This window comes from Triplophysa dalaica, chromosome 12 (assembly GCF_015846415.1).
Source record: "Triplophysa dalaica isolate WHDGS20190420 chromosome 12, ASM1584641v1, whole genome shotgun sequence".
Taxonomy (NCBI): Eukaryota; Metazoa; Chordata; class Actinopteri; order Cypriniformes; family Nemacheilidae; genus Triplophysa; species Triplophysa dalaica.
This window is the reverse complement of record NC_079553.1, coordinates 20518019-20543971: the sequence shown is the minus strand read 5'-3', so window position 1 is coordinate 20543971 and position 25953 is coordinate 20518019. Positions and strand designations below refer to the sequence as shown.

The 25953-nt window shown below is 37.8% G+C and overlaps 1 protein-coding gene across 1 annotated transcript in view; it reads right to left on the bottom strand.

Moving 5' to 3' along the window:
• LOC130433033 (thrombospondin type-1 domain-containing protein 7A) overlaps positions 1–25953 on the bottom strand; it is a 94796-nt gene extending 68843 nt beyond the window's left edge. The window contains exon 1 of the mRNA XM_056762681.1: positions 25586–25953. Within this exon, the coding sequence (XP_056618659.1) occupies positions 25586–25718 (133 nt within the window). The 5' untranslated portion in view covers positions 25719–25953. The remainder of the gene's footprint in view (positions 1–25585) is intronic.

The window sequence follows — 25953 nt, the reverse complement described above, 5'->3', positions numbered from 1 at the left end:
GGACGGCTGACTAAATAAAAAGAGTGGGTTTTCTTGAAAACGTTTTTAATCTCAAAGATCTCTTAAAGGTCCAATGTATTATTTTTTGCCAGATCTATTGAAAGAAATGCAATATGATATACATAACTATATCTTTAGAGGTGTATAAAGACCTTACATAATGAAGCGTTATGTTTTTATACCTGAGAATAAGTTATTTCTGTCTAAATTACACTTTATGTTGCTTCTAAAGTTGCCCTAAAAGGACAAACTGCTTCGGAGCGCATTTCGAATCCTAAGGCAAGAAAGCAAAAACATGACAAAATCTTAGTTCTGTGTTAGCCACCGTAGTGCTTTGACAGGGAGGGAAGGAGTGATTGCAATTCACAACCTCACCACTAGATTATGATCAATTTCATACACCGGACCTTTAAAGACAACATGAAGCAGATACACTGAGAGTATCTGACACGATAACATCTCCACCGCACAATTTAAAATTGAAAGTTAACAAAAGTTAACACAAACTGAAGACAGAAAAGTCTTTAAGAAAGCAAGACACAACACGCAAATGTGAAATTAAACGTTTTAATTGGTTTTTGTATGCATATGCAGTCATCTTCTCAGTGGAAGTCAAATCAAACCCGGTACAGAGTGAGCAATCGAATCAAGTGTGAAAACGGTTTAATAAACAATGCCAAAAAACCAGATAACTCACTCTGACCTGCCTTTAGTAAGACATTTAAAGGTCACACAAAACTTTATTTTTCTCTACAAGACAACACAACTCCCATTTCAGCAGAAAAACAGGAGGCTTTGTTTTAATATATGTAGGCACACACACACCTTGGCATTTGCAAATAATCTTGTTATGCTGCCACTTTTATTACAGCACAATAAAGCGTACCTCTGTAATTTAAGCATAATGTATTCCTTGGCATTTGCAAATATGATAATCCTGCCTATTTTATTGGAACAATACAGCGTGCTGAAATGAATTAGAAAAATCTACGTAACCCCGGTAAAAGCGCCTGTAAATAGGGCACTGCTGACTAAGAACGAGACTCAGTGGGATTGTGCTGCAGTCTCCCGGCCGGCGGGGGAAATCTGCTCGGCTGCAATGCAGAACAACCAGTAGGGCTGTATAGGGATGGAGAATCAGAAATCTCGCAACACATTCCCAAACTGAAATAACATGAAGCAAGAGGCGCAATGAGGTCAAGATGAAGAGAATGATCACATCTGATTACACTGAAGCCATCATCGCTCCAGGCTGAACCCTCTGTGATCGGCTGACACATCACATCATCTATTGTTTGAGTTTTATTGCAGATATAATGCGATTTTTCAGTGGAGATCATTCATATACCAACGGAAGTATCAGTGTGAATTTCAAACTCAATTGTAAATTCAATTGTAAGAGACACAGGGGCCTAAAACATTTGGACAGATAGTGATACTTCATGTATGAATCATTGCAGAAGATACAGTACACGATAACAAACCGAGTGGGATCTGCAAACCGATAATACTGCAGAAGAAACTTCTGTCATGTCTGCAATTAAGGCTGCACAAAATATTGAAATTTTCCAAATGTAATTATCGCGATATTCATATCACAAGATTTGTTTTATGCACACTTATTTAAAAAGGTGATTCATGATGCCATAGAAGAACCCCTTTTGGCTGAAAAGAACCTATAACATCCCAAAAACCTTCTGTTTCAGAAAAAGGTTTTTTGAAATGAATAAATGTTAATTATTAAAAAATAGTTACTCTTGGGGGAAGCAAATATCGGCTGTGTTTTTTCATTTCTAATCATTCTTATAATTTAATCCAAAGCATTTTACTGCACATGTCACATTTTTATTCAATATTATGCATAAAATAATCTCACATCACATATGTCCTAGCTGAGTTACCTCAAACTGTGTGCATGACATTAACAAAAGACATGTGCTACCCATATAGGGCCAGGAAAAAACGCAAATATTATGTAAAACTTTTTTCTGTTTTAAATTTAAAGCAATAAATTTAAATTTTTGTTCAATTATGTACATATTTTCCTTTGCAAAAAAAACAATAAAAAATAACCCTCTCTCTCTTTCTCTCGACAGGTATTGTTTTGGCATTTGTTGAAACTAGTAACTCGGTATAAGCACCTTTTGTATTATTGCTCCTGTATGACATATTGCTTTATTGCTCCCTGAACTTTCTGTAAGTCGCTTTGGATAAAAGCGTCTGCTATATTACTAAATGTAAATGTTGTTATCTAATGCAATGACATTTTGTACATTTCAACATTCGGAGCAGAAAACAGGGATGCAACAATGTGTAAATCTTGGCCGATAACCGATAATTCTTTACTATAGGAAGCCGATGAACGGTATATTGGCCAATATACAGTATCTAAATATTAATATAAAATTCCCTAAGATTCCCCTGAATATCACATACCGAGACTACACTACACTAGTTAACGAATACTTAACCTTCAACCTTTTCTGGTATATTTAACAAACAAATTATAGATGTTCTTCCAGATTTTTTTTTTCAATAGTCACATGTCTAACAGGTGTCAAGACAGAAAGCATTCAGACAGCAATCTGATTCAAACAAAATGATTTTGTTCCTATAATTTACTTATTCATAAATACTGTATCTACATCGGCAATGTTTTGATTATAGCAGTGAGTGAATGATCACGGCAGAAAGACAGTACTGTGGTGTATTTTAACTGCGAGCAGTGTGCAGATTAAGTAGTTTAACCAGAGGAAATGATTTAAGAACAATCGGCTTTCATATAGTGGCATACATTTGATTATCGGCCGATACAGATAACATAAAAATGAACGTTTATCGGCTGATACCGATATGGCCGATAATTTATCGTGCATCCGTACCAGAAAAGCTTTGATACTATAAGCGACTGTCTCTCAACTTGGCAGCTACGAAATTTAGGCTGAAACAAATTTCAAGTCTGTTAAAAAATAAAATACAAATCAGAGTGTGAGAAAGACAAATTAAGATGAAACCATTCTTTGTTGGACAAAAATGGAATCAAGAACCAAGTGTATCAATGTGAAAGTTTGGAGTTTTGCTTGTTAACAGTTTAAATCATGCATGGGAAAACTGGAGTAATTTAAGGATTAGAAATCCATCAGAAGCGTCAGATACGACAACCTTTCCCACTCGTACAGAGACAATCACACCAGCTCTAATGAGACTCTCAGAGATTACAGAAGACAAGCTGTGCCTTTGGGCAATACACTTAAAGGTCATATTTCAGTTCTTTTTCTGTAAATATACAATCACATCTCATAATATTGTCAATGACGTCTCAAACTGTTTTAGATTTACATAAAAGCTATGAAATTATCATTTGGACGTACTAGACTCCGGTTAACCCTGGGTTATCTTTTTACCCGGGTGAATGTTTTACATGCGGAGGTTAGTGGCCCAAATTTAAAACGGATTGTGTTCACATCACCAGCTATATGCATCAATGTTGCTGGCCTCATAAATATGTAAAAATAAACGTTTTCAACCCAGTCAATGTTACGAACCTCATAAATACACAATTAAGAATGGTAACCTAGGGTCTCCAAATGTACTGTCGAGTGAAATCATTAATGTGAATATGAATTTTTAATCCATTGTAAAATATACAGCATTGAGGAATACAGTACCCAGAGCAGAATGATTTTGTATTATACTGCACATTTTTGCAAATGTTGTGAAGTAGGTCTTCTGGGTATACATGGTGCATACTGTAGTGTTCCTTTATCTTAATATGTAGAGCATCACACCTACAACGCAAAGATCATAGGTTCTCCAAGGAACACATATTAAAAAAACTGTATACATGTAATGGCTGGATGTAATAAGGGCATCTGCCAAATGCATAAATATAAATGTATAGCTAAAGTAGTTGGTTTGCTTTTACGAAAAAAATAATTCTTGTTTTGTTTTAGTCTGATCTATGTTTAATCCATGTCATACACAAGCGCTATGAGCACAGTGAGTGAATAATTCATTCAGTTATTCAATGTTGTTGTCTAACTTGTCTTGCTCTAACACCAGACTTCTGGGATTTGGGTATTTAAACGTCTCATGAACTGTGCCTGTTCATTGTTTTATACTGTTATATGAGGTCTAGTTATGACGTTCGCTTGGTTTTTACATTCAAAAACATCAAAATCAACAAGAAATAGAATATTTTCTTCCCGGGTTTTGAGGCCAGCTCTGCAAACGCTCGGTTTTAATGGGCGTTCCACATTGAAGACTTTATAAGTAAACGCCCACTGCTTTGATTGGATAGTAGTTTGTGTAGTTGGAGCCTTCTGTGAATTTGTTTAGAGACGTAACGTTAGGTTACACATAACCAACATTCACACTTTTCGCACGGTATCAGTTTTATCTGGAGACCTCCTGTGATTTATAAATGACCTCCCCACATCAGGGGGGTCAGCAATCGCACGGGATGATTTTACTCAAATTTACTGACTTGTGATGTGATGGAAAGCTTTGTGTAAAGTTTGTATAGCCCATAGTTGTATTGCGTTGAATGATATATGATCGTACCTATCTGTATCTGAGACTCGTGTTCGCGAACCGGAAAAAAGATCACCGCGATCGCGGGTCTCAAATGTTATGAGAGTTTCCATGATAAATAAACAAACGGGAGACTCCCGGTAACTTATGGATATCATCCAGCACCCGAAATAATACCAAAACACAGCCTCCATTATTCGCAAACGGTGGATAAAACCTTGAAAAAATATATTTGAGCCCACCTGATCACAGAGATGGCGATTGCACAGGCTTAAGATCACAGACAACCTCTGCAATTAATACAAATGACTGAGGTCACCAAGCAATATTAATCTTGTGCGATAGTGCTCAGGGCACATCAAGTGATCTCTAACAAGGCACTAATGACAAAATAGTACAAAAATGTTTTACTGGCTGCACCATTCCTATTGGATCCAATATTCACAGCACTATCACAGCACTGCTTTTAAATTTTAGTCATTCCACAAATCCAGTTTCAATCTCTGCCTTGTTCACGAAGGAATTCTCGGAGAAATGAAACGAGCAAACGCTTCCCACATGAGCTGGAACGTCTTTAAAAATTTACTTTAACCATGCATTACTAATATTGGAATCAGAAGGAAGGTTACGCAGCGACTGTATTCTTCCACAACCAGGGGTGGCACAATATTTAGCTATCTTTAACAGCATGTTTGTTTATTGCTTGCAAGGTCTATCTAGTTCCGCGCCACTTCAGAATTGTCATGCGCAAACCAGTGGGCGGGGCTAGAGAAGAAGTTGTTGAAATTTTTCTATGGAGGCAGTGTTTAACCTATTAATGTCGTCATAGATAGGTGCATTCCAGAACCTGGCGTTCGCTGGGCCTTGTGTCAATAACAGATGTAATCTCAGTAAAAAGGGAGTTTTCAGTTCTGACACTTACATGGTGTTCCCGTGAATAGCTCGGGTTAAAATTGTGATTTTAATTCATCACTCTTTAATCTAATTTACGATTGCAGATGTGAGACGTAGCGGTGAAAATAATTAAGACAACATAAAAAACAATACTCCTGAAACATTTCACGCTGGTAAATCAGTTTTGATTTCATATATTCTAAAAAAAGTGCTAGGCGGTCAACCCATAGTCTGGTCAAATATGGACAAATGTAACGGTTGGGTTTTCAATGCTGGATTATTGCAAATCCATTGTTCCATGAAATGTTATATACAGTTTCAAAGCAACAACATAAAGAAACAATATTGCGCAAGCACGCTTTTGTGGTCCAAATTTAGCATACACATCCGCAAAGAATATAGTCCCTGGAGATTTATGTCAACAAGCAAAATAAATAACAAGTAGCCTAAATAACATTAGCTAGCAAATAAAAATGATGTCTAGCCAGTATTATTTTATGGTTTCCAGTATAATCATTACTTGGCAAAATTTACAGTAAATGCGAAAAAGTTCAACGACTCATTCAACAAATAGTTTGTTAATATAATACTAGGGCTGGGCAAGTTATCGTGCTATTATCGCGTTAACGCATAAATTAATTATCGCAACATTTATTTTATCGTGCAACAGCGTTTTTTTAAGGATTGTTTCTCACTGGCTCTGAAACGTACAGACAAAGCAAGGGTCACAGAAGGGGTTGGATGTTGATCGGTACTGGCTTGGGATGGGCGTCACCACACGTCTTAACCAATGATAGCATTTGGGGTTGGCCTAAGAATGCTGAAGCGCACATATGAACCAGGAACACTAGAACCGAATGGTACCGAACTCTGTTCCAAAATCTGTTCCAAGAGGCGGAGTTTATAGAACAAACCACTCCACTTCATTTCCCCTCCCTCAGCCAGCCCCCTATCTATCAGTACCCTCACCACACAAAGACGTAACATGCGCGGGTGTAAGAGGCTTATTTAATGCTATTGATGGTAAAGCAGAAGGAAATCAATAGCCTGCAGAATACAAAAGAATCCCCGGCTAAGGTACAAAACAGCAACGATAACGAATTTTGTATATTGAATGCAGTGTAGTGGTGTAGTCCTAACAAAAGAAGTGGTGTACTTTACTATACAACCATTACACAACCTCAAATGACCAAAAGACAGTGTGTTTGTTTGTTTTTCTAGTAACATTTAACAATTATTTCAGTCAAATATTTATGCATAATTCTTCACTTATGCTTTGAATATGAAGTTATAGAATAGAAGTAAAAGGGAGAGCAACCACAAAAGCAGCCTGGAGGAGTTAAGCAGGAGAACGAGTGGGCATATGCTAATCTAGATCTTTAGAAGTCGTTATACGCAAGCAGCGCTGTGAAATAAGTAAGCATACGGTGTATGGGAATGTATGGCCCTGACTACACCACTGAAGCAGTGTGAGGCAAATGCAGAAAACATGTTTAACATGCGCGTCTAGAGAGTCAGAGCGCAAACTAAAACTGAGTTCTGTTCCACATCTTCTCTCTCTGAAACAGACAAATAAACACAAAATTACGTAAATATTTCCATATTAGCAAGGGTCCATGAGAAAGTAGTCCTTTTTATGAATGTTAACGCATCACAGTTTATTAGATCCGTATGCCTGTATTGAGCGCTCTTAAAGGGGAGGCAGCATAATAAAGTTCATAATGTTCATCGAACAACAAAGGACGGGCCCAAAACCCTCACTTATGTTAAAGGAATTGTGTGCTCCCCTATGAATTATTAAGATAAAGAAAAAAGTAATTTAGTTGTTAAAGATGTGCTTTAAATATACTTTTAGTAGAGTACACTGTACACTTTGTGTTGAAGTGTTGAAAATACTGTTGTAAAAAAGCTCTTTATTTGTTTAAAGGGTTTGCAAACCAAATCTTATTGCACTTTTGTTCAGATATCAGATCTTTAAAAATAGAAGTGCACAATAAACTACTATTGAATTTTACACTTAAAATTAGAATGTGAAAAAGAAATGTGTTGCCCCTCATTAATTAATGCATATCGTATTAATAAAAATGAATAAAATATAAATAGTTGCTTTATTAGGGAAAGGTTAAAACTGTCCGTGCTAATTTAAATCCAGAATGTGTTTTTGTGATAAATAAAACTGAGAAGGCAGCGAGTCTAGATTGTGCTAAATAAGGACAAGCATCTCCTTTAATAAAAACACACACAAACACGCAAACACGCACACCTCTTTCATCTCAACAGAAATTAGACTGAAGTGCCCGACAGGCCTGCGATAAGCAGAGCAGATATAAATAACCTCTCAAGAAGGGAGTGGTGAAGATCAGCTGTGTCCTTACACCTCACCTCACCTCTCTCTCTCTTCTAATAGGGTTGAAGGGCAGATCACCGTTGCCGGCAGACATTCTTTGGGCTCTTTCAGGTCATACACAAATCAAATAATTCTTCTCCATTCTGCAAGACTAGAAGTTCATGTTTAGGGTCACCTGACCATGTAATGTGGTTTCTAATTGGTCGCTCAACCTATATGGAATACCTTGAGGGACTTTTAATGTAAATTTCCCTCTTATCTGTATGCAAGTGTTATTACAAGCTCTTGTGCCCTAAACATACTGTAAACATCATGCTGCAAAGATAGTCTAGATATTCTATCTCAAGTTGTTGCGTTTCAAAAAATGTCAGACATCAATTTATAAATACTGGGTTACTATCCATGTGTTTTAGGTTAACAACTGACAACAAAAAACCTCTAAAGAAAATCTTCCTGAGCAGGCAAGAGCCAACATTCAACAGAACCCTGCCAATCATTCTGTCTGCATACTTGTAAAATAAGTATTTTAAATTCTCATAATTCAGTTAATAATAAATTAAAATAAACACATTAAATATTAATACATACATAAACAAAAATATAGATGTGGATCTTGGTTTATGCTTAGTCAGGCACTGGAAATGTGATATGAATTATGATATCCATCAAACGTTCTCATAAAAAATAAATGAGGATAACCTAAAATAACTGGTGTTGAACTGGATATTTTCATTTTGAAGACATTTATAGAAGTGTTTATAGAGAACACAACGAGTGATAATCTAGTCTAGGTGCAAAAAATATTAAAAAGCATATCTTGTTTTAGATGCAATCTGTAAACATGATTTAAGGTTAAAAAACTTCAGGTTCCAAAGCAATTGTAGTGAGATGTACGCCCACCTTACTTGCGTATACATTTGGGTGGTCTTAGTCAAATCATACCACAAACAGACTTGGATTTGTGAGGGTGTGGTTACACAAGGAGTTTCAGGCAGGTCTGGGTGAGCATTCGCTTTTAGATAGAATGCATCTTTTGTTCCAACGCTTTCATTTTTGCAATTTTACGTATCTAATATGGGCAACTTATAACCAAAGACACAGAAAAACACGTATTCGTGACATAGGACCCTTTTAATAAATATTACATCCTAATTCCCCTTAATAATGTCGTCCAATAAATAACTTAAAAGTTTTGTTCAATACACCTTATAATTTGATGCTTTACTCAAAGCTTATAATGTACAAATATACAAAAATCTTAACATCACTTTTGGGAACTACTGTACTGTATACTGTAGCTTTCCTGTAGCTCAGTGGTAAGAGCATTGCCTTATCAATGCAAGGTTGTGGGTTCGATCCCAGGGGATTGCGAATACCTGTATGGCTATGTGTAAAATGTATAGGTTAAAGCAATGTCAGTCGCTGTGGATAAAAGTGTCTGCCAAATGCCTAAATGTAAATGTATACTAAAGATTTTTCTCATTACAGATATTTCCATGACCTATAAAAAACAAAACATCGATACATTTCCGCTGCATCCTGATTTGAAACTGATCCTCTATATCCTCAAAAAAGAATTGCGCGCTACGTTAACAGAAGGCAGAATGTGAAGCAGCATCACAAATCAAGCACAACGCAAGTCATTGTAGCTGAAACTAATAGATGCAGCTGGCTTTCAAGTGCAGCGAGGGAACAACTTGAAAGAAAGAACAAACATGTGGTTTATTCTCAAGGTTCTCAAGACGCACGCCTTTCAATGTGTTAGTTCACATCAAATGATTTGTGAGCCACTTTCAGCTTTTAATAGGCCAGATTTACACATCGGCATCAAACAACAAGCCAAAAGTTAATTATTTCGAACAGGCTAGTATGTGTATACTTTAATACGCTCATTACAGGAGGAGTTTCAAGGAGTAATAAACAAAAGAACTTTGTGTTTCCTCTTCAGTGAGCTCAAATAAATCTTGGATTAGATAATGAGACCGTTACCTCAGATGGAAGATCATCATCTCTTATGCATCTATGTATTTTATTATCTTTTGACTGTCTCCTATTCATTACGTCTTGTGACCTCTTTCAAAAAAGAAAAAGTTAGATGACTCTTTTGGCTTGGAATCTTGCAAATTTTACCTTAATAATTACACATAAACTATGATAATTGTTTCAGCCACTTGTTTCCAACTCATTATGATGCAATCATATCGTGCAATAACTTGCTAAATACTGCAATATATAAAATACAATAGAAAAATGCTTAAAGTTTGTGAAAACATTTGAAAGCCTATTAAAGTATATTCAAAAGTAAAGTATATTCATATCATGTTTCATCTTCCATACATCATGCAAACGGACACTCACATTCATGTCTCTCTGCTATCTGCATCTAGCTAAAACCTTTGTGCGGCCCTAATAAAAATACACCAAACACACCCTAGCAACCATCTAAAACACCATAGCAACTACTCAGAACACTCTGGGATCCCATAGCAACTAAGCAGCTACATTTTGGCAACCAACAGTACAATACCAGTTTCCTTAAGAGCATGAAAAACTCTTCTCTGTGCAATCAGACATGCTGAGCTTAGAAGAGGCTCGCGTTCAGCTCGCCTGGAGAAGGGCAGCTCTCCGCAGAGATGACACGGCCACTACGCTGTGATCTCTGCAGGAAGGGGGACGATCACCACAGTCCTTTTCTATAAGTATAAGGGCAAGTATGATCACACTTCTGTTTCTTCTCTGCCCTGTGATCACTTGACTCACAGAGCCAAAAATGAATAATGGAAAAGAGAAAGAGCATATAAAGAGATGTACAATTGTAGAAATTATTTATGGCACAAAATAAGCAGCAACAAAATATTACAGGCACACACACACACAGTTCCAATTATTCTGGTTCTGGATATTTTCCTATTTTCAATTTTCTTATACAATTTTCTCATTAAAAAGCCATAAACCAAAGCAACCAGCATCAGATGAACCCCCCTAGTATAACAAAGTTTAAAGATAAAACCTTTTTGAATATCTGAAAAAACGATAAAGACTTTGTATTTAAAATATTCAAGTTATACCGCAAGCACTGGCAATGACAAAATTATAAATAAATAGAAAATAAATAAAATTGTATTTCAAAATTAAAATCAATTTAAAAGAGTAACCTATACCGCAAAAGATAATGCATGAGTTTAAGTGTTTTTTTTAATATTTAAAACAATTAAATGTGTTGGACAATATGTTATTTTTATGAATCTACTGTTTATGAATAAAAGTTGAAAGAGGCCTTTAGTTTTCAATTCACATCCCTTCGCACTGGAGTTTGATTCGTTTGGGGAACCACGACACAGAATCTTTCTGTAGCACAAATATTTAATTTATAGTAGCAAAAGTTTCCACAGACTAAAATATAAAAGAAATGGTTATTTTAAGAATGTTCAGAGGGTTGCATCACTGCAACAATCTATTTACGAGCACCTTTATTTTTAAGAACATATAACACCCCTAACATGTAATACCCAAACATTTAGCCTTCAATAGACTGATGTGATTTTCATATTTTCACAGATTAAATTCAATCCAGGAGTCTCATATAAATTCTGGACTGGAATGATGTGAGTCAGCACCGATCAAACAAGGCAATCTCAGCCAACACAGCGAGTAAACGCAGAGAGAGAAATAGGTGATCAATGAAGCGAACCAGCAGAAAAGCAGGGATTTATCTCAGCAAACACACCACCACACACCTCCCTTCTTTCTACAGGCCTCCCAACATCTGGACACTTCCGACATTTTCCCCACTTTAATCACATAACGTCAAGGTTGAATGAGCGTTTGTTGAATCCACCCGGTTGGGATTAAAGTTCTACTCAGAATCGAAGAGGATTCTGGGTTGGTTAAACACTTCTTAGTCAGATGAAGCAAACGTTCAAGTCAACGTCAATGCTGTCCGCCTGTACCAAGGAAAAAAACTGTATTGCTTAGTAGTTGCTCTTACTTGGGAGTTTTCAGTTGTGTTTCTTTTAAGTTATTAGTTATTATCAGATGTTTCTTCTAAAAGAAATAAAACTGGAAACAAATGAGACAATTGTTAAAATGCATTGAGCATGAAAGTGGAAATGTATGTAGATTATATGTACCGAGATCTACAATAATATTGACATTTCTGGGCTTCTGACTCTTTTTTCTAGAGAATGAAAGTGAAGTGAACAGCAAAAGTTTCCATTTGGTCTCAATTAAATTGTATTCTTGTCTAGACATATAACTGAGATATTAACCCAATGTTTTGTCTTAATATTATCATATGTACCCATATATTGAATTCACATGACCTGGTGCCTATCTGATCATAATTCTACTACTCTTTCCGATGATTATGGAATATTGTTAATCGCCAGTGTACAGTTTATCTGAAACAGGACATGCTGCTTATCTGAGAATCGCTGGAATTGCACAGACACAGTTTGTGGAGTTTAACTCTAAAGCGAGACGGGCTGGTGGATTCTGGCCTTGGCGCTGTTGGGTCAGCAGACTGCTATCAAGAGAGCTGTGTTCAAAGACCACCCCAGCAGGATGAGCATCAAACGGCCGCCTCGGCTCCAAAGAGCACATTTCTCCAGATCAGATGCTTACAGGCCCCCCAAGGCTATAGAAATGGCATGACTCAAGAAAAACATGAAGCCGATAGTGTTTTATTTTCCTGCTCTGATGTTTTCAGTGATGCATCAGTCTCAAACAACATAGGATGCTTGGATTTACTCAGACAAACAGCATTGACCAATACAATAATTTTGGGCGTTTTTTACTCTTAGCAGCACAAAAGAGGTTGCGTCCTTTCAACCTTTCCAGCCCTGTTCTCTCCTTATATACTTTAATTTGAAGCATTTCTGATCAAATAATTTTCTCACAAATCCTGACATCGAAACAAATGTATTAGTTGCCGTTCATGTATGTTGTGTTGCGTTGTACACAGTAGCTGTTATAGTAAACTATCAGCAGGATGGAATAATACACTTTGGAAGTACGCCCAACCCCAATTCGAGTCTGCAGGAAGCATCATCTAATGAACTATTACCCTATAACATCAAACAGAGCCGGAGGAGAAACTTTTCTGTAATGCGATTCATTCATTTCACAGATAGCTGAATGAAGAAATCAATCCAGTCTCATCCCTCCACATGGAATCTCCTCGCCAATCTGTGATCATGTAAATACCAGCTGCTTGGGTTCTGTGAGCCATGGCAATACACACTTACATGAACACACACATAAACCCACATATACATGCACAAACCTACACACACATTAGGTATATTCATACGCACAGATACTAAACAAATGTAGTCACACGTGCACGTACACCATCACACATATACACGCTTGCAAACAGACATACACATGCACACACACACCAACACACAACACACACAAATATCGTATATAGGCACACATATATGCACACGTATACAGAATGTATATACACACACATGCATGCATACACACATGCATGAACACACAAAGCAGCCTCATGATGGGAAATGCAATGCTTTAATTATATTAATCCTTCAAAAACTGTCGCTGGCCAAAGCTAGATTTTTTCTTTTTTACAAATTATACAGGCTACACAGATAGAAAGAGCAGAGGGATTCTGTACACGACTGCTTGATGTACCAGCACGATAGCAAGAGATCCAACTGACCTACATACAAGCAACCGTGCACACACGCGAGCACACACACAAGCACATGGCTGCCCTGCTGCATGACTTTACACACACACGTACATGAATGATGCGGTTCATGCATGAGCTATTGCATGTTAGCTGTTGTCAGGGAAAAAATCTGACAGGAATACACACTCAATGCCTTCTGCATGACCCTGCACTTCATGTAAGAAAACTCTGTAACAGCAGGTTGAGTCAGGGTAAACAAGGGCGTGTGACGGTAGAAATGTTTATAACACAGAAAATCAATGTGTATATTTGCTTATCAATGGCAGGAAAATATATCGCTGTACTGCACACGTAAGAACATGGAACAAGCATTAAGTAATGACGAATACAAAACAGTTGTTAAGATGAGGAATAACTCATTTTTAAGGGGTTGCAAAACTGACTGGTAAATTTCTGAAAACTTATAAACATTTTATGGCAAGTTAAGGTAGAGAGTTTTGAAACTAGTGGAAAGAAATTATATGACATCTGGTTGTTTAAACCAATATTATGCTGCAATGCGTTTTAACTGCATTTAAAGGGATAGTTCACCCAAAATAGAAAGATCTGTCACCATTAACTCATCCTCAAGTTGTTCAAAATCTGTATACATTTCTTTGTTCTGTTGAACACAAAATTAGATATTTTGACGAAATTTAAGATTTTTCCAAATGTCTTTGTTTATCAGAAAAAAAATTATACAGGTTTGGAACAACTTGAGGGTGAGTAAATGAAGACAGAATTTTCATTTTTGGGTGAAATGTCCCTTTAAGATTCTTGTAATAGGCTAAACTGCTATTTTGAATTGTCTTTGTTTATTCCTGTTTCCAGTTTATTCCAGTATTCTCACTGTCAGACTGTTAGATTGTATCTTAAACTTGAAAAAAAAAACGAGATCGGATAATTATCCGAACACCGTGTTGTCAAAGTTCTTTTCAATACTTTTATTTGTTAGATTTGTGCGAACAGACAAACATGAAGGGTGACCAATGGTAATGATTTATGTAAAAAAGTAAGAATAAAAACACTAAAAATACATGGTTTCAGTCCGACAGCAACGTTTCCATTGAAAGTTTCCAACTTAAAAAATAAACATTTTCCAACCGGACTTGACATAAACTGTTTAGGTCGCTGAGAAACTTTACATTTAGATGTTAAATTCATTATGCTTTTATACAAAGCAATTTAGAGTGGCCCTGGCTCTGACGTGTAACCTTTGGGCTCATAACACAATACATGCTAATTCACAGGTAGGTCTCACTCATCCGCAGCTTCTCAAGTCAGGACTATCTGTATTATAATATTAGCTTTACTGTATTACACCAAAACGAATGCAATAACCACCATATTATGAAATATAACAGTAATATAAATGATTCATAGCAATAGTTTAATTTGTCTATGCCACCCACCCCAAATAACAATCTGCTTCCTCATTAGGAAACTCAGTAAGACACTCCTTTAACAGAAACGTATGTCAGACACACTGTAGTAAAGCGCTCGGAGGCAGAGTATGCAGAATAGAAGAACGATGCTATAAACCTCAAAACGATGCTATGCTTAATATAACTCTGTCGTCACGCCACGGTTGCCATGGCTGCAGTTGTCAGCATGGCACAGGGTTGGTGCCGTGACTGACAGCTGTGACAACATTGTAATCCAATCTCCTCACTGCAAAAACAATCTCTGATCCCGGCCACAGTCGCATGCATGGAGCATCTCGACATGAACTGCGTGGGGGGAACGTGTGGGCACCACATTGGAAAGTCGCCCATTGCACGGAATAACATACTGAGAAAAGAGAAATTCACATTCAGGGCCTGTAGAATCTTCAAGGCGATTTGATGTGGAGGAAATAATCTGGCGTAAAAGGGCACAGTATTGAGTTTACTGCTGTCAAACAATGATGGAGAAGGTTGGCAATGCTGATAAAAATGACAGAAATTGCTAATAAAGACGCTCTGGAAACCTTTGATGCTTCTGAGTTAACCTGAAAAATTAAGAGATAAAGTAATACATTTGGTCACATTTTGATGACGTCATGCCTTTGAACCAATGGGTATTTTAGGTCTGGCACAATCTGGTGACAACACTTTCACAGTCAATAAATTATTCATGAATAAAATCTAGAGGTTTTAAAAACCTTTAAAAAAATCTAGACAAAGTCTACTTTCAGATTAAGTACAGAATGGTGGTAGCAAAGATAAAAATAAATTGTGACCAATTGAAAAAAAAATTGTGTAGAATAAAAATAAATACAAATGTCATAGTATTAAAATTTTGGGCTGAACTGTTCTTAAAATAGCAATATGTATGGTATAAATTACATACAAAGCAGGAGCCCACCCACATACTGTATGACATATAACCTACAGCCCACAACACTCGAACAATATTAACACAGTTCCTCAGCATAAATTTACCATCTTCTCCTCATGCTTGTTATATTTCTGGTATAACGCAATGAAGTACAGTAATACAGAATAATCAATAAACCAAAACAAATGGATAAGAATTAGCATTGTATCAGACATGTAGTGAACTATAATGAGAAGAGATGAAGATCATGTCCTTAAAAAAGATGTGAAGGCGAACAGAAGAGTGTAATGTGGAGGTGATGCCACAGCGAGAACTGACATAACACCCACATCGCAGAGAGAGAGAGAAAGAGAGAGAGATTGTTTGAATCTTGAGAGAGAATAGACTGACAAGAATCTTGTAAAGTTTTACGAAATGGGAAGAGGAAGAAGCTTGTAAACGGTTATATTTACGACAAATCAAGACTTGACTCCAAGTATGCATTAAACCAGTCATGAACTCCCAGACCAAGGATCTGAGCTATATCCACAACCACAAGCTATGTGAATAAATATTTCATTTGAGTGTTTATATTTTTGATGTTTCTTGAGAAAAAGTATACTTAAATGGAACAATTTGCTAAAAAAAAATCCTGTTGGATTGACCAACGAATAGATAAATGGATGTATGGATGAGCACAGAAAGACAAAGCTGAGGTTCAGACCACCCCACAGTAACCTTCATATAGGCTTCCAAGAGCCTGTCAAACTCAATCATCTGTTGTGAGAATCAAACATGACACATTCAGGTTCAGGGCTTCAGAGACGTTGCTCTGTTAAACCTGTTTATGAAAGCCATCTGAACACAAGATTCCAATCATCACCTCTCCAATGGTGACAATTACATCAGTATCATGTGTTTAAACTGCAATATCTCACAAATCAACCATCTAATGAACCTGTACATCTTAAACAACACAACTATTTTACAAAGTGGCTAGTTTGTACGAATTTGCATGATCTTTTTCATAAGTTTTAGTAAGATTTGAGCTTGATGGTTAGGTTTGGTTTCATATCTTTTAAAAATATTGCTGTGAAAGCACACATTCTAGGCAAAGTAGAGTCGAGCCCCGGCTCCAGAAACTCTAAAATCCAACTACTTTTAACCATGCACACTTGACGTCTTTTATTAAAGAAAAAATTGACAGAAGCGCTTTTTAGTTAAAAAAAAGCTGCCGCGTTTGGTTACAAATAGCAGCCGAACACCATGACTTCATAGGCTGCGTCTGTGCAAAAAGGCAGCCCAGAGAAACAGATAGGCAGTGTAACGGAAGTCTACTTGAATTATAAACAGAGAGCGTATTTGCAATAACTAATCAAATTTTTTTAAACTAAAATACAAATTTCTTGATAGAAATGCGATCAAAAGTAAATGAAAGTAAAAGTTCAACTTAAATTTATACAAAACTATGCTCCAACAGGCGTTTCAACCGCAATTAAATTTTTTCGATCAGTGATCCTGCTCGACCAATCACCTCGCATGTTGTTACTGCAGCGACAAAGTACTCGCTGTCATTGGTTAGCTTTAGAAAGGAGCTTGACGTAAGGCGATATTTTCAGAAGAGTTTAACTTTTTTCAACTTAAAAAAACGCCCTGAGTTGCAGAAAAAGACGCTCGCGTTTATAAAAGAGCTCAGGATGTTTTTGGAAAACACAGTTTTTATAACATAAAACAGACGCTAGCAGCTTCCAAAAAGAAGTCAAGTCTGAACACGGCCTAAAACTGTATTTGTTTGATTCTTCGAAACTATGCAACACCAGCAGATCTCAATCACCGGGATATTGTCGGCAATCCTTTCTTTCCAGTATCACACACAGGAAGAAAATGTCACTGCTCACAAAAATGAGTTCAGTTTCATTCTAGCCGAGAGATGAAAGAAGACATTGTGAATGCCACCGGTGAGGTCTTCTGGACTCATTTGTGCACCGTGGGGCTGACCTCAATACATCCAGAGCAGACTGCATGTGCAGTTATTTGACCTCTAACAATACCTATCGTCCATCTATTGAACTCCTTCATCCTGCAGAGAAGATACTTGAGAAGATTTGGTCATTCGATTCTACATTTACACTAAACATCATGCAGTATGTATGAACTCAGTCAAACTGCGTAGACACCCAAAGAAAAAAATGGATTGCTCAGAGTTTGCTTTTGTATTCTTCAGGAGTTTTGATTGAAGAAATTTCCTCATCAGCCAGAGAGACTTTGACTGTCAGATTTTTATTTAACTCTCATCTATATTGAATTGTCTTGTTACAAAGATAACACGTGGTTTTATGTATTATTTTCCACATAATGTCCTTGTAAAAAATGATAATCATGTTGTCTGTCACGGTGTAAAGAGCCAATCCTCTTATGACACACTAAATAAACTTTATGGATCTGGAATAATTTTTAATCCACACATCACAGCCACATTATAGATGTCTTGGTTTTACTGTAAGCCCTGCCATTTAGATTAAACAAACATCATTTTCCCAACAGTACTCAGATCATACACTTGTCCGGAGGGCATGCACGGCCATAAAGGCCAAACTCTTTTATCAAGACATAATTTTTGGAGAAAAAAAATATTATCCTGTAATACATTTGCAGCTCTTGCGTTGAAAAGAACTGAATTATGTAACTTTATAAACCAACAACTGTTACAGTCAACAGCGGTTTTTGTTTTTCCTTGACAAAATAGAGTGGATTAAAAAGGGATCAACAAAGATGATAAGCATTATTCCTCAAAAGACTTGCTCTCTTACAATTGCCTGGTTACTGGTTTACTACAAAGTAAATGTTGTGGTTGCCAGGCAGTAGTTACCGATTCACAATATACCTTTGATTTTATTCATCAAAACATCCCTACATCATAAGTAACACCCTTGCATTAGCGCATTTTTTTTTTTTTAATTGATGCAAAGGTAATATAATACATAGTATAGTGTCATAAACTTACATATTTTTTCATTGAAAATATAAAAAACTTTGGAGGATTTACAATGCTGATGACCATTGAACGCGTCTTTTTCACCGGCTTGTGAAAAAGGTCCATTATCGACACAACATGAAGAACAGTTCTAGTTTAAAGTCCTTTCTATGAAACATTACTTGAATGAGAACACACAAACTGGTTACATATGTGTTTTATTCAGGCCATTTAGATTCAGAAAATAAGTATTTATATTATGAGGAAAAAAGCTCATTTGTTATGGCAGATTACTGTGTGAAGGCTTTCCTTGTTGCCCATCACTGTAAATACAGCAGTCGTTTAAACTAATGCTAAGCTAAAGCTATTGGCAATAAAAGAGTGATTTCTTTGACCATTTATCAACGATTCTCAATAAGTTTGTATGGAAAACCAAACACTTGTTATCTATTTGTTAAATATCTGTTTGGTACTTTTCTTTAATGGTTTTTTAGACATTATTACTCTATGCTGTTTTATTGTGGTCAAACAGTTCTACCCCATTTACAAACTTCATGTAATTGTGTAAAATTTCAACATTTTACGCAGATATTTAAATGAGTTCAAATAAAACAGAGACACGTAAAATAAATTAACGATTGCTTTTTTACTAAAAATAGGTATTGGCTATTGGCTAAAATGACTTGGAAAATATCATATATCGGCAAAAATTCAATATCACACTGTAAAAATAAACTTAAAAAGGTAAATTTTCTAAATTCAAAAACTTCAAAAGATGCATAAAAAATGATGTCATTTTAAATTAAATTATAATAAACTGACTTTAAAAATCATGTTATTTTGTATAACTTTATTTCATAAGTTATGCAAAATACAACTTGATGTTTAAAGGTCCAGTGGGTAATTTTTTGAAATGCAATTGTAACAAATCTCAATAAAAGGGAAGGAAGGAGGCGGGAACCGGCAAACATTTAAACATTTAATAAAGTAATATAACAGCCGGCGGCCCCTCACGGACGACCGCCGGCGAACAAAACATAATATAAATACAAACATAACATAAGTTCGGGCCCGGTCCTCTCTCTTCGACGGTCCGGTCGCTCGTTCCTTTTATGCTCCCATCTCCTACGAGATTCGAGCCCGGTGTGCGCACAGCTGGCGCTAATTCACAATTACTCACCGGACTCGAACCACGGTCTCGCCCCGCCTACTCTACTACATACCCCCATCACCCCTCACAGGCCGGGGGGTACTCCCGCGACTGTGCAAGCTCCCTCCCCCTCCCTCGGGGGGGGTGGGGTGGGGGGTATGCAGCGACGAGACGAGACAACGGAGACGGGAGCCCTCGGAGCGACCGGAAAGAGAGAGGGGAGAGAGGAAAAAAAAAAAAAAATCCGGTTCCCCGACATGCTGCCGCTCGTTCCTCAACCAGCCGGAGTACTCTCCTTCGCGGTGCCTTGCGGTGGCCCTGGGGCTTCGGTGGACGGCTCGACCGTCCGCCCCCTGGCGGCCGGCGGTGGCTCCTCCTTTATCCGGGAGTCGGGGCGGGTTCCCCGTCCCCTGTTCCTCCCCCTTGGGCGGACGGACGCAGGCTCCGGCCTCTGGCAGGCGGTGGCTCACCCGGCACTTCCGCCCCCTGCTCCTCCCCCTCGGGGGACGGACACAGGCTCCGGCCTCTGGCGGACGGCGGCAACCCCCCCGCTCCCACTTGGACGAAAGCCACCCCACCTCGACCCAGGGGCGCGGCAGCAAAGGTCGCCGTTCCACCGAAGTTTTGACGGTGGCCGCACTGTGCACTTCCGTTTCCCCAGAGCCACCGCTTCGGGCAGCCACTGGCGGACGCCCTTCGTCCGCGCTGCCCGAACTCTCCGGCACCGCGAGGCCACTCGGCGGCGAGGACTCTCCGACAGCATGTCTCTCCTTCCTCCCGGGTTTCGGCACCAATGTAATAAGATTCAAGTATGGAAGGAAGGAGTCGGGAACCGGAAGACATTTAAACAAACATTTAATAAAGTAATAATAGCCGGCGGCCCCTCACGGACGACCGCCGGCGCAATAACATTAACATAAACATAAATACAAATACAAACACAAGTTCGGGCCCGGTCCTCTCTCTTCGACGGTCCGGTCGCTCGTTCCTTTATATGCTCCCATCTCCTACGTGATTCGAGGCCGGTGTGCGCACAGCTGGCGCTAATTCACAATTACTCACCGGACTCGAACCACGGTCTCGCCCCGCCTACTCTACTACAGCAATATAATATACATAACGGTGTATTCAGGAATGTAGAAAGGCTTACACAATGAAGCGTTATGTTTTAATTACCTTAGAATGAGCTATTTCTATCTACATACACTGCGGGGCCCTTGTATATTATTCGCCGTGTTCTGTTATTCGCCGTAGTTTTTCAAACAGGAGTGAGCCGTTGGTTGCAATTTTGAAACTTGCCGCTAGATTTCACTGACTGGACCTTTAAATCAGTTTAATATCATTTAAGTTCAAATTCTTTGTAAAGCCAATTGTATTTAACTTATTTTAACCTATAATTTAGGTTTAAGGGGGTAGGGGTGGGGCTTCTATAGGAGTTTTTTCTAATAATCTTACGTTTTTGTAGCTACCTTCTGAATTCCCATGAGATCAGGCTGGTATTTCTGATTGAAAAAAGATTATGTATTTAATAATACCACAGGGTTTACTGATAATAAATACATTTACTTTAAATTGTTTTGGATTAAAGCCAAATACATAAATTTAAATGCAACAGAAACAAAATAAATATTGCCATCCATTGCATTCAATAAGGTCAGGTGTGATTTATTTGTGTGCAAAGTTCGAGCTGGTTCTAAATTTTATCTTGAAATTAAGAATAAACTACACCACATAATTGGTCTGGAATTTTTAATGGCTTTGTGAAAATCCAGTTTGCTACGAGCATACGTCATTCAGTGAAAACACAAAAACATTATTCCCTGTGGGAAATGATGAGCAATGAGTGAAGAAAATAAAATGTGACAGCTATTGAAAATTAAGTGATAAACATAATGAAAACATTGTCTCTAGTTTCTCATTTTCATCTGTCTCACTTAAGAACACACATCCTGGTTCACATTTAATAAATATAATAATTAAATATGTGCTATATTAAAGCAGGCAGAGTGAATATGAGTTCTGCTTCTGGGACATTTTTTAAGCCGAAAAATAAATAATAATCGCCATGCATGGCACAATTAGAGGTGCAGCTTTATTAAATTAGAGACAAATTTAGGCGCTTCGAAAAAGACAAAAATCTCTGTTACACGAGAAAACAGCAGAAATGCTTAGAGAGAATGTTGTGAGGAATTCAGAGGCTCGTTTGTATGCATGTCCTAAATCTAAAGCCCGTCTGGAGTGAATTTCAACCAATTATAGTCAGTGGGTTGGTTTGCCTGTAGGTCTGTATGGAAATCAGGGTCATTCGAGGTGACATTAAAACTCAATCTGTAAAATGAGTTTGGATATTCCTCCTGAATGATGCGGCACATTTTCCTTATCCGGCTCCCGGAACTAACGTGACAATTAACTCACCTAGTTTTCCTCCCTTTCAATTTCCTTGAAATAGCATCAGTCCACATTTCTGTGTCTGACACAATCTTACTCCACTTTCAATAAAGCTTTCAGACAGGCTTTCGAAAACAGCAATTATTTAGGCTATAAGTGACCTTCGAAACTCCTGTCTTATTTTGAACTCAAACTTCAAAACATTTAGAAAAACAAGGTTGTATCTATGTGTTGAGCAAAGTACCGAATAGATAACAATCGGCATGTTCTTCATTAACAAGACTTATTATAGAAGTAGCGTGATATGAAGCGTGAGGAGCTCCAGGATAACTTTACTCCCGGGGGATAGTGCGATCAGGATCCTGGGTAATCTGGGTAATCATCACTGATATAAGAAATAAACCCTGCTGACAAGAGTTTAGCTCTTCTATTGGTGGTCATGAAATGAGTAAAGCCAATAAGCCAATAAAAATACAGCAACAAATGTTTCTTAATAAGAGATATTTGCTCAATCTAAAGTGCAACAAAATAACTCTCTGGAGAACCTTTTTTTTAAAGGTGTGCTGAAAATTTAAAGATAAGGCATCTCACATCTTGGAGAGAATTTAAAGCGTAAGGATTAAGCTCAAGGTTCTGATATTAAATTTGTCACGGCTTTAAAGTTAAAACAAAAAGCTCTCTAAGCTTGGCCACGTAGTGCACGTCCTAATGTGAACTTTGGCTCTCAAGTGAAAAGCACAGTCAGAGCTCTGAGCAACATCTTCAGTCTGTCTAGAAATGGTGTGCGAGTAACTTTTAGCTAAAGGGAAGAACTGCTCTACTAACAGAAGCCACAAAACACTGTAAAACAAAACAGACTGATCTGCAATGAAATAATTGTGTTCTTTTGCCGCGGATGGTCTGAGAGAGAGAGAGAGAGAGAGAGAGAGAGAGAGAGAGAGTGTGAGGCAAGGAAATCAAAGTAACCTATCCTTAAGGTGATTCGGTTCAGTTCAGTTCTCTCACCATCTTGACAACACCCAAAGGTAGTTGTTTTCTATCTGGTCAACAGCTCCTTATAGTACTTAAATAAGGGCAGACTATAATTTCCAAAGCTTTAAGTATTTCTTTCAGTTTTAATATAAACCTACACAGGTTAATTTGAGTGAAATGTTTCTCTTGGGGTATTAATTTCTGTCATTAGAAAATTATTTTTGTTATTTAAAAGTTTTTGCAAAAATCAGCAAGCAAACGCCCAGTGAAGTGTTTTCCTTGTTAACTATTATATTTTGAGAGAAAAAAAGTCTAGAAAAATGGGTCTAGAGCCCTGACACACAACCAATTCAAGTCTGCAAGTTCGGAGAAAGTATGTGATGTCTCTATCAAAGGCCATTGGCTGTTTTAACAGAAAGCAAGGCTTTCATTTTCAAGTGTGTGAATATAGCGAGTCACAACAATGTGACCAGCTGTGTCAAGCATCTTCATCTCAACATGCATCTCTCCACAAGCTGAATAAAACATCATTCCTCTTCATTTCTCTGTATTCAAACAAGAAGTCGACTCAAGGTTACAGTAACCAAAGCAGTCAATTATGTCTGGTAAATACTGCTATTCATTAAGAATCCCTTCATGAGTTGATATTAGCTTGGTAGGGAATAGGGCTGAGATTCGCGATACAGAGGGTCAAAGAGAGCAGCTCCGTTTATCAATTTCTTTCTAATTGGAAGCTGAAGGAATGTGAAGTATTGCTCATCTCCAGGGATGTTTGAAGCATCGAACCTAATTCATAAGTTCATAATGTAAAAGAAAGAGAAATAAAATAGTTAAATTTAGCTTGCTTCTGAGAAATATAAGTACATGACAATTCCAAGAATATTGACTGAAAAGAGAATTAACAAGCACTTAAAGAAATGCTTTTAAATGAAGGATTTAAGAAGGAACGCTGCTTTATTTGGTGTTTCCAGGTCATCATAACATCTCCATCATGAGGGGATATCAACCGCAGACAGCAGATTTATTGCCCTTCTGCGAAGCCAATAAAAAAGATGCGAGTCAATCCCCCACAGGTTGAAGCTCAAACTCTTCTACGGTCACATTCATTATGCATACAGTGCATCATATGTTCCAACTAAATTTCCCTTCCCTTGAGCGGAAGAACATTATCGCATCCAGAACGACGCTTCAAATCGGCCGCAATATCGTCCGGATCCCATCACACTCCAAGTGACAAAGATATCAGACATCTGCCTATTCCAGACAGACGTTTTAGCAGACGTTTGGATGAACACCAGTCGCGTGTAATTATTGTGACCTACAGGAGTAAAATATGTGGGTTAAGTTTGCCTGTCATTCTGCTTCTCCGCATGCATGTCCCCGGGATGTTTTCACAGTATAAATCCCAGCAGCTCCTTTAATCTACTTACACGCTTACATCCTCTTTAAAATCTTACTAACAGGGTGACAACGGCACATTGACTCGGGTCTCTGGCCAATGAGAATCCAATCTGTCTGCTTAGACTTCAATTGATCAGGTGCTTTGAGTTCAAGATTCTCATGGAGGTTTTCTTATAATATTAATGTCTCATTCAGGGTGATTTTAAATACCGCATTGAAGTAAGGGTTTTATTACATTAGAGATTTGTTGCAGTACATTAATGGGATTTTTTACTCTATAATAAAAAGTAATGAGCATTTTGGTGACTTTTATTATCAGTACAACAATGCAATGTGAATGCAAAACAGTCCCTTACGAAATGAACCATGGTTTTACTACAGTAACTATAGTTGTACTGTAATATTTAGTGAATAACTGGGGTTATAAAAATGAAAAATGAAGTAAAATCATTTTACTATAATAAAACCAGGGTCAAATTTCAAATGGGTTGTTTTTCGCTCATGAAATTCAACCCCTAAAATGAATCAGAGTAACTGGTCAAACAGAACCAATTTTGAGTCATGCAAAAAGTCAAAAAGCATCTTTAACAGTAGCTCTTTCCGTTACAGTGTATGATCACGTTTTATTACAATAATAGTAAAGTCAGGGATGCTATCCAGCACAACAAATCGAAACGATCAACACCGGGGAAATGAAGACAACCTGCTGTGCAGAAACGGGGACACGTTCAATGCTGTGCCGACTGTGAAATTCACAAATCAGGATGCTGAGAAATAATTCACAACACTCTTTGCAAAGACATCTGGTTGTCCTTACTTCTCAACCCGGAATAAAACAAACAGCGACATAACTTCAGACATCATAGAGTTAACGTCCACAACCTTCACACCGATCTACATCAGGACACTTGACTGAAACGGTCGTACCTGTCTCCCAGAAGTACAGCGACTTCTCGTCCCCTGACGTTTGGGCTCGAGCGCTCCAGATGCCATAGAGCAGTAAAAATAACCTCCATAAACACAGGAACGCTGTCCTTGCACCCCTGACCCCAAGTCCCATGGCTTCCCCGAATCCGATAAAATCCACTCGTTCAGGAGGACGAGACAACTGGCCGAGAGCAGAGAAAGAACTTCAGCACCACAGACTGAAAGAGTTTGGCTGCCTGGAGTCAGTGTTCCCTGGAGGAACGGTGCATGTGGGAGATCTCCTGCTCTTCTGCTCCTCTGCTTGACTACAAACGGGAGAACGTTGTGGCTGAACAATAGAGAACGTCAGCCACCGTTTGGACTGCTAC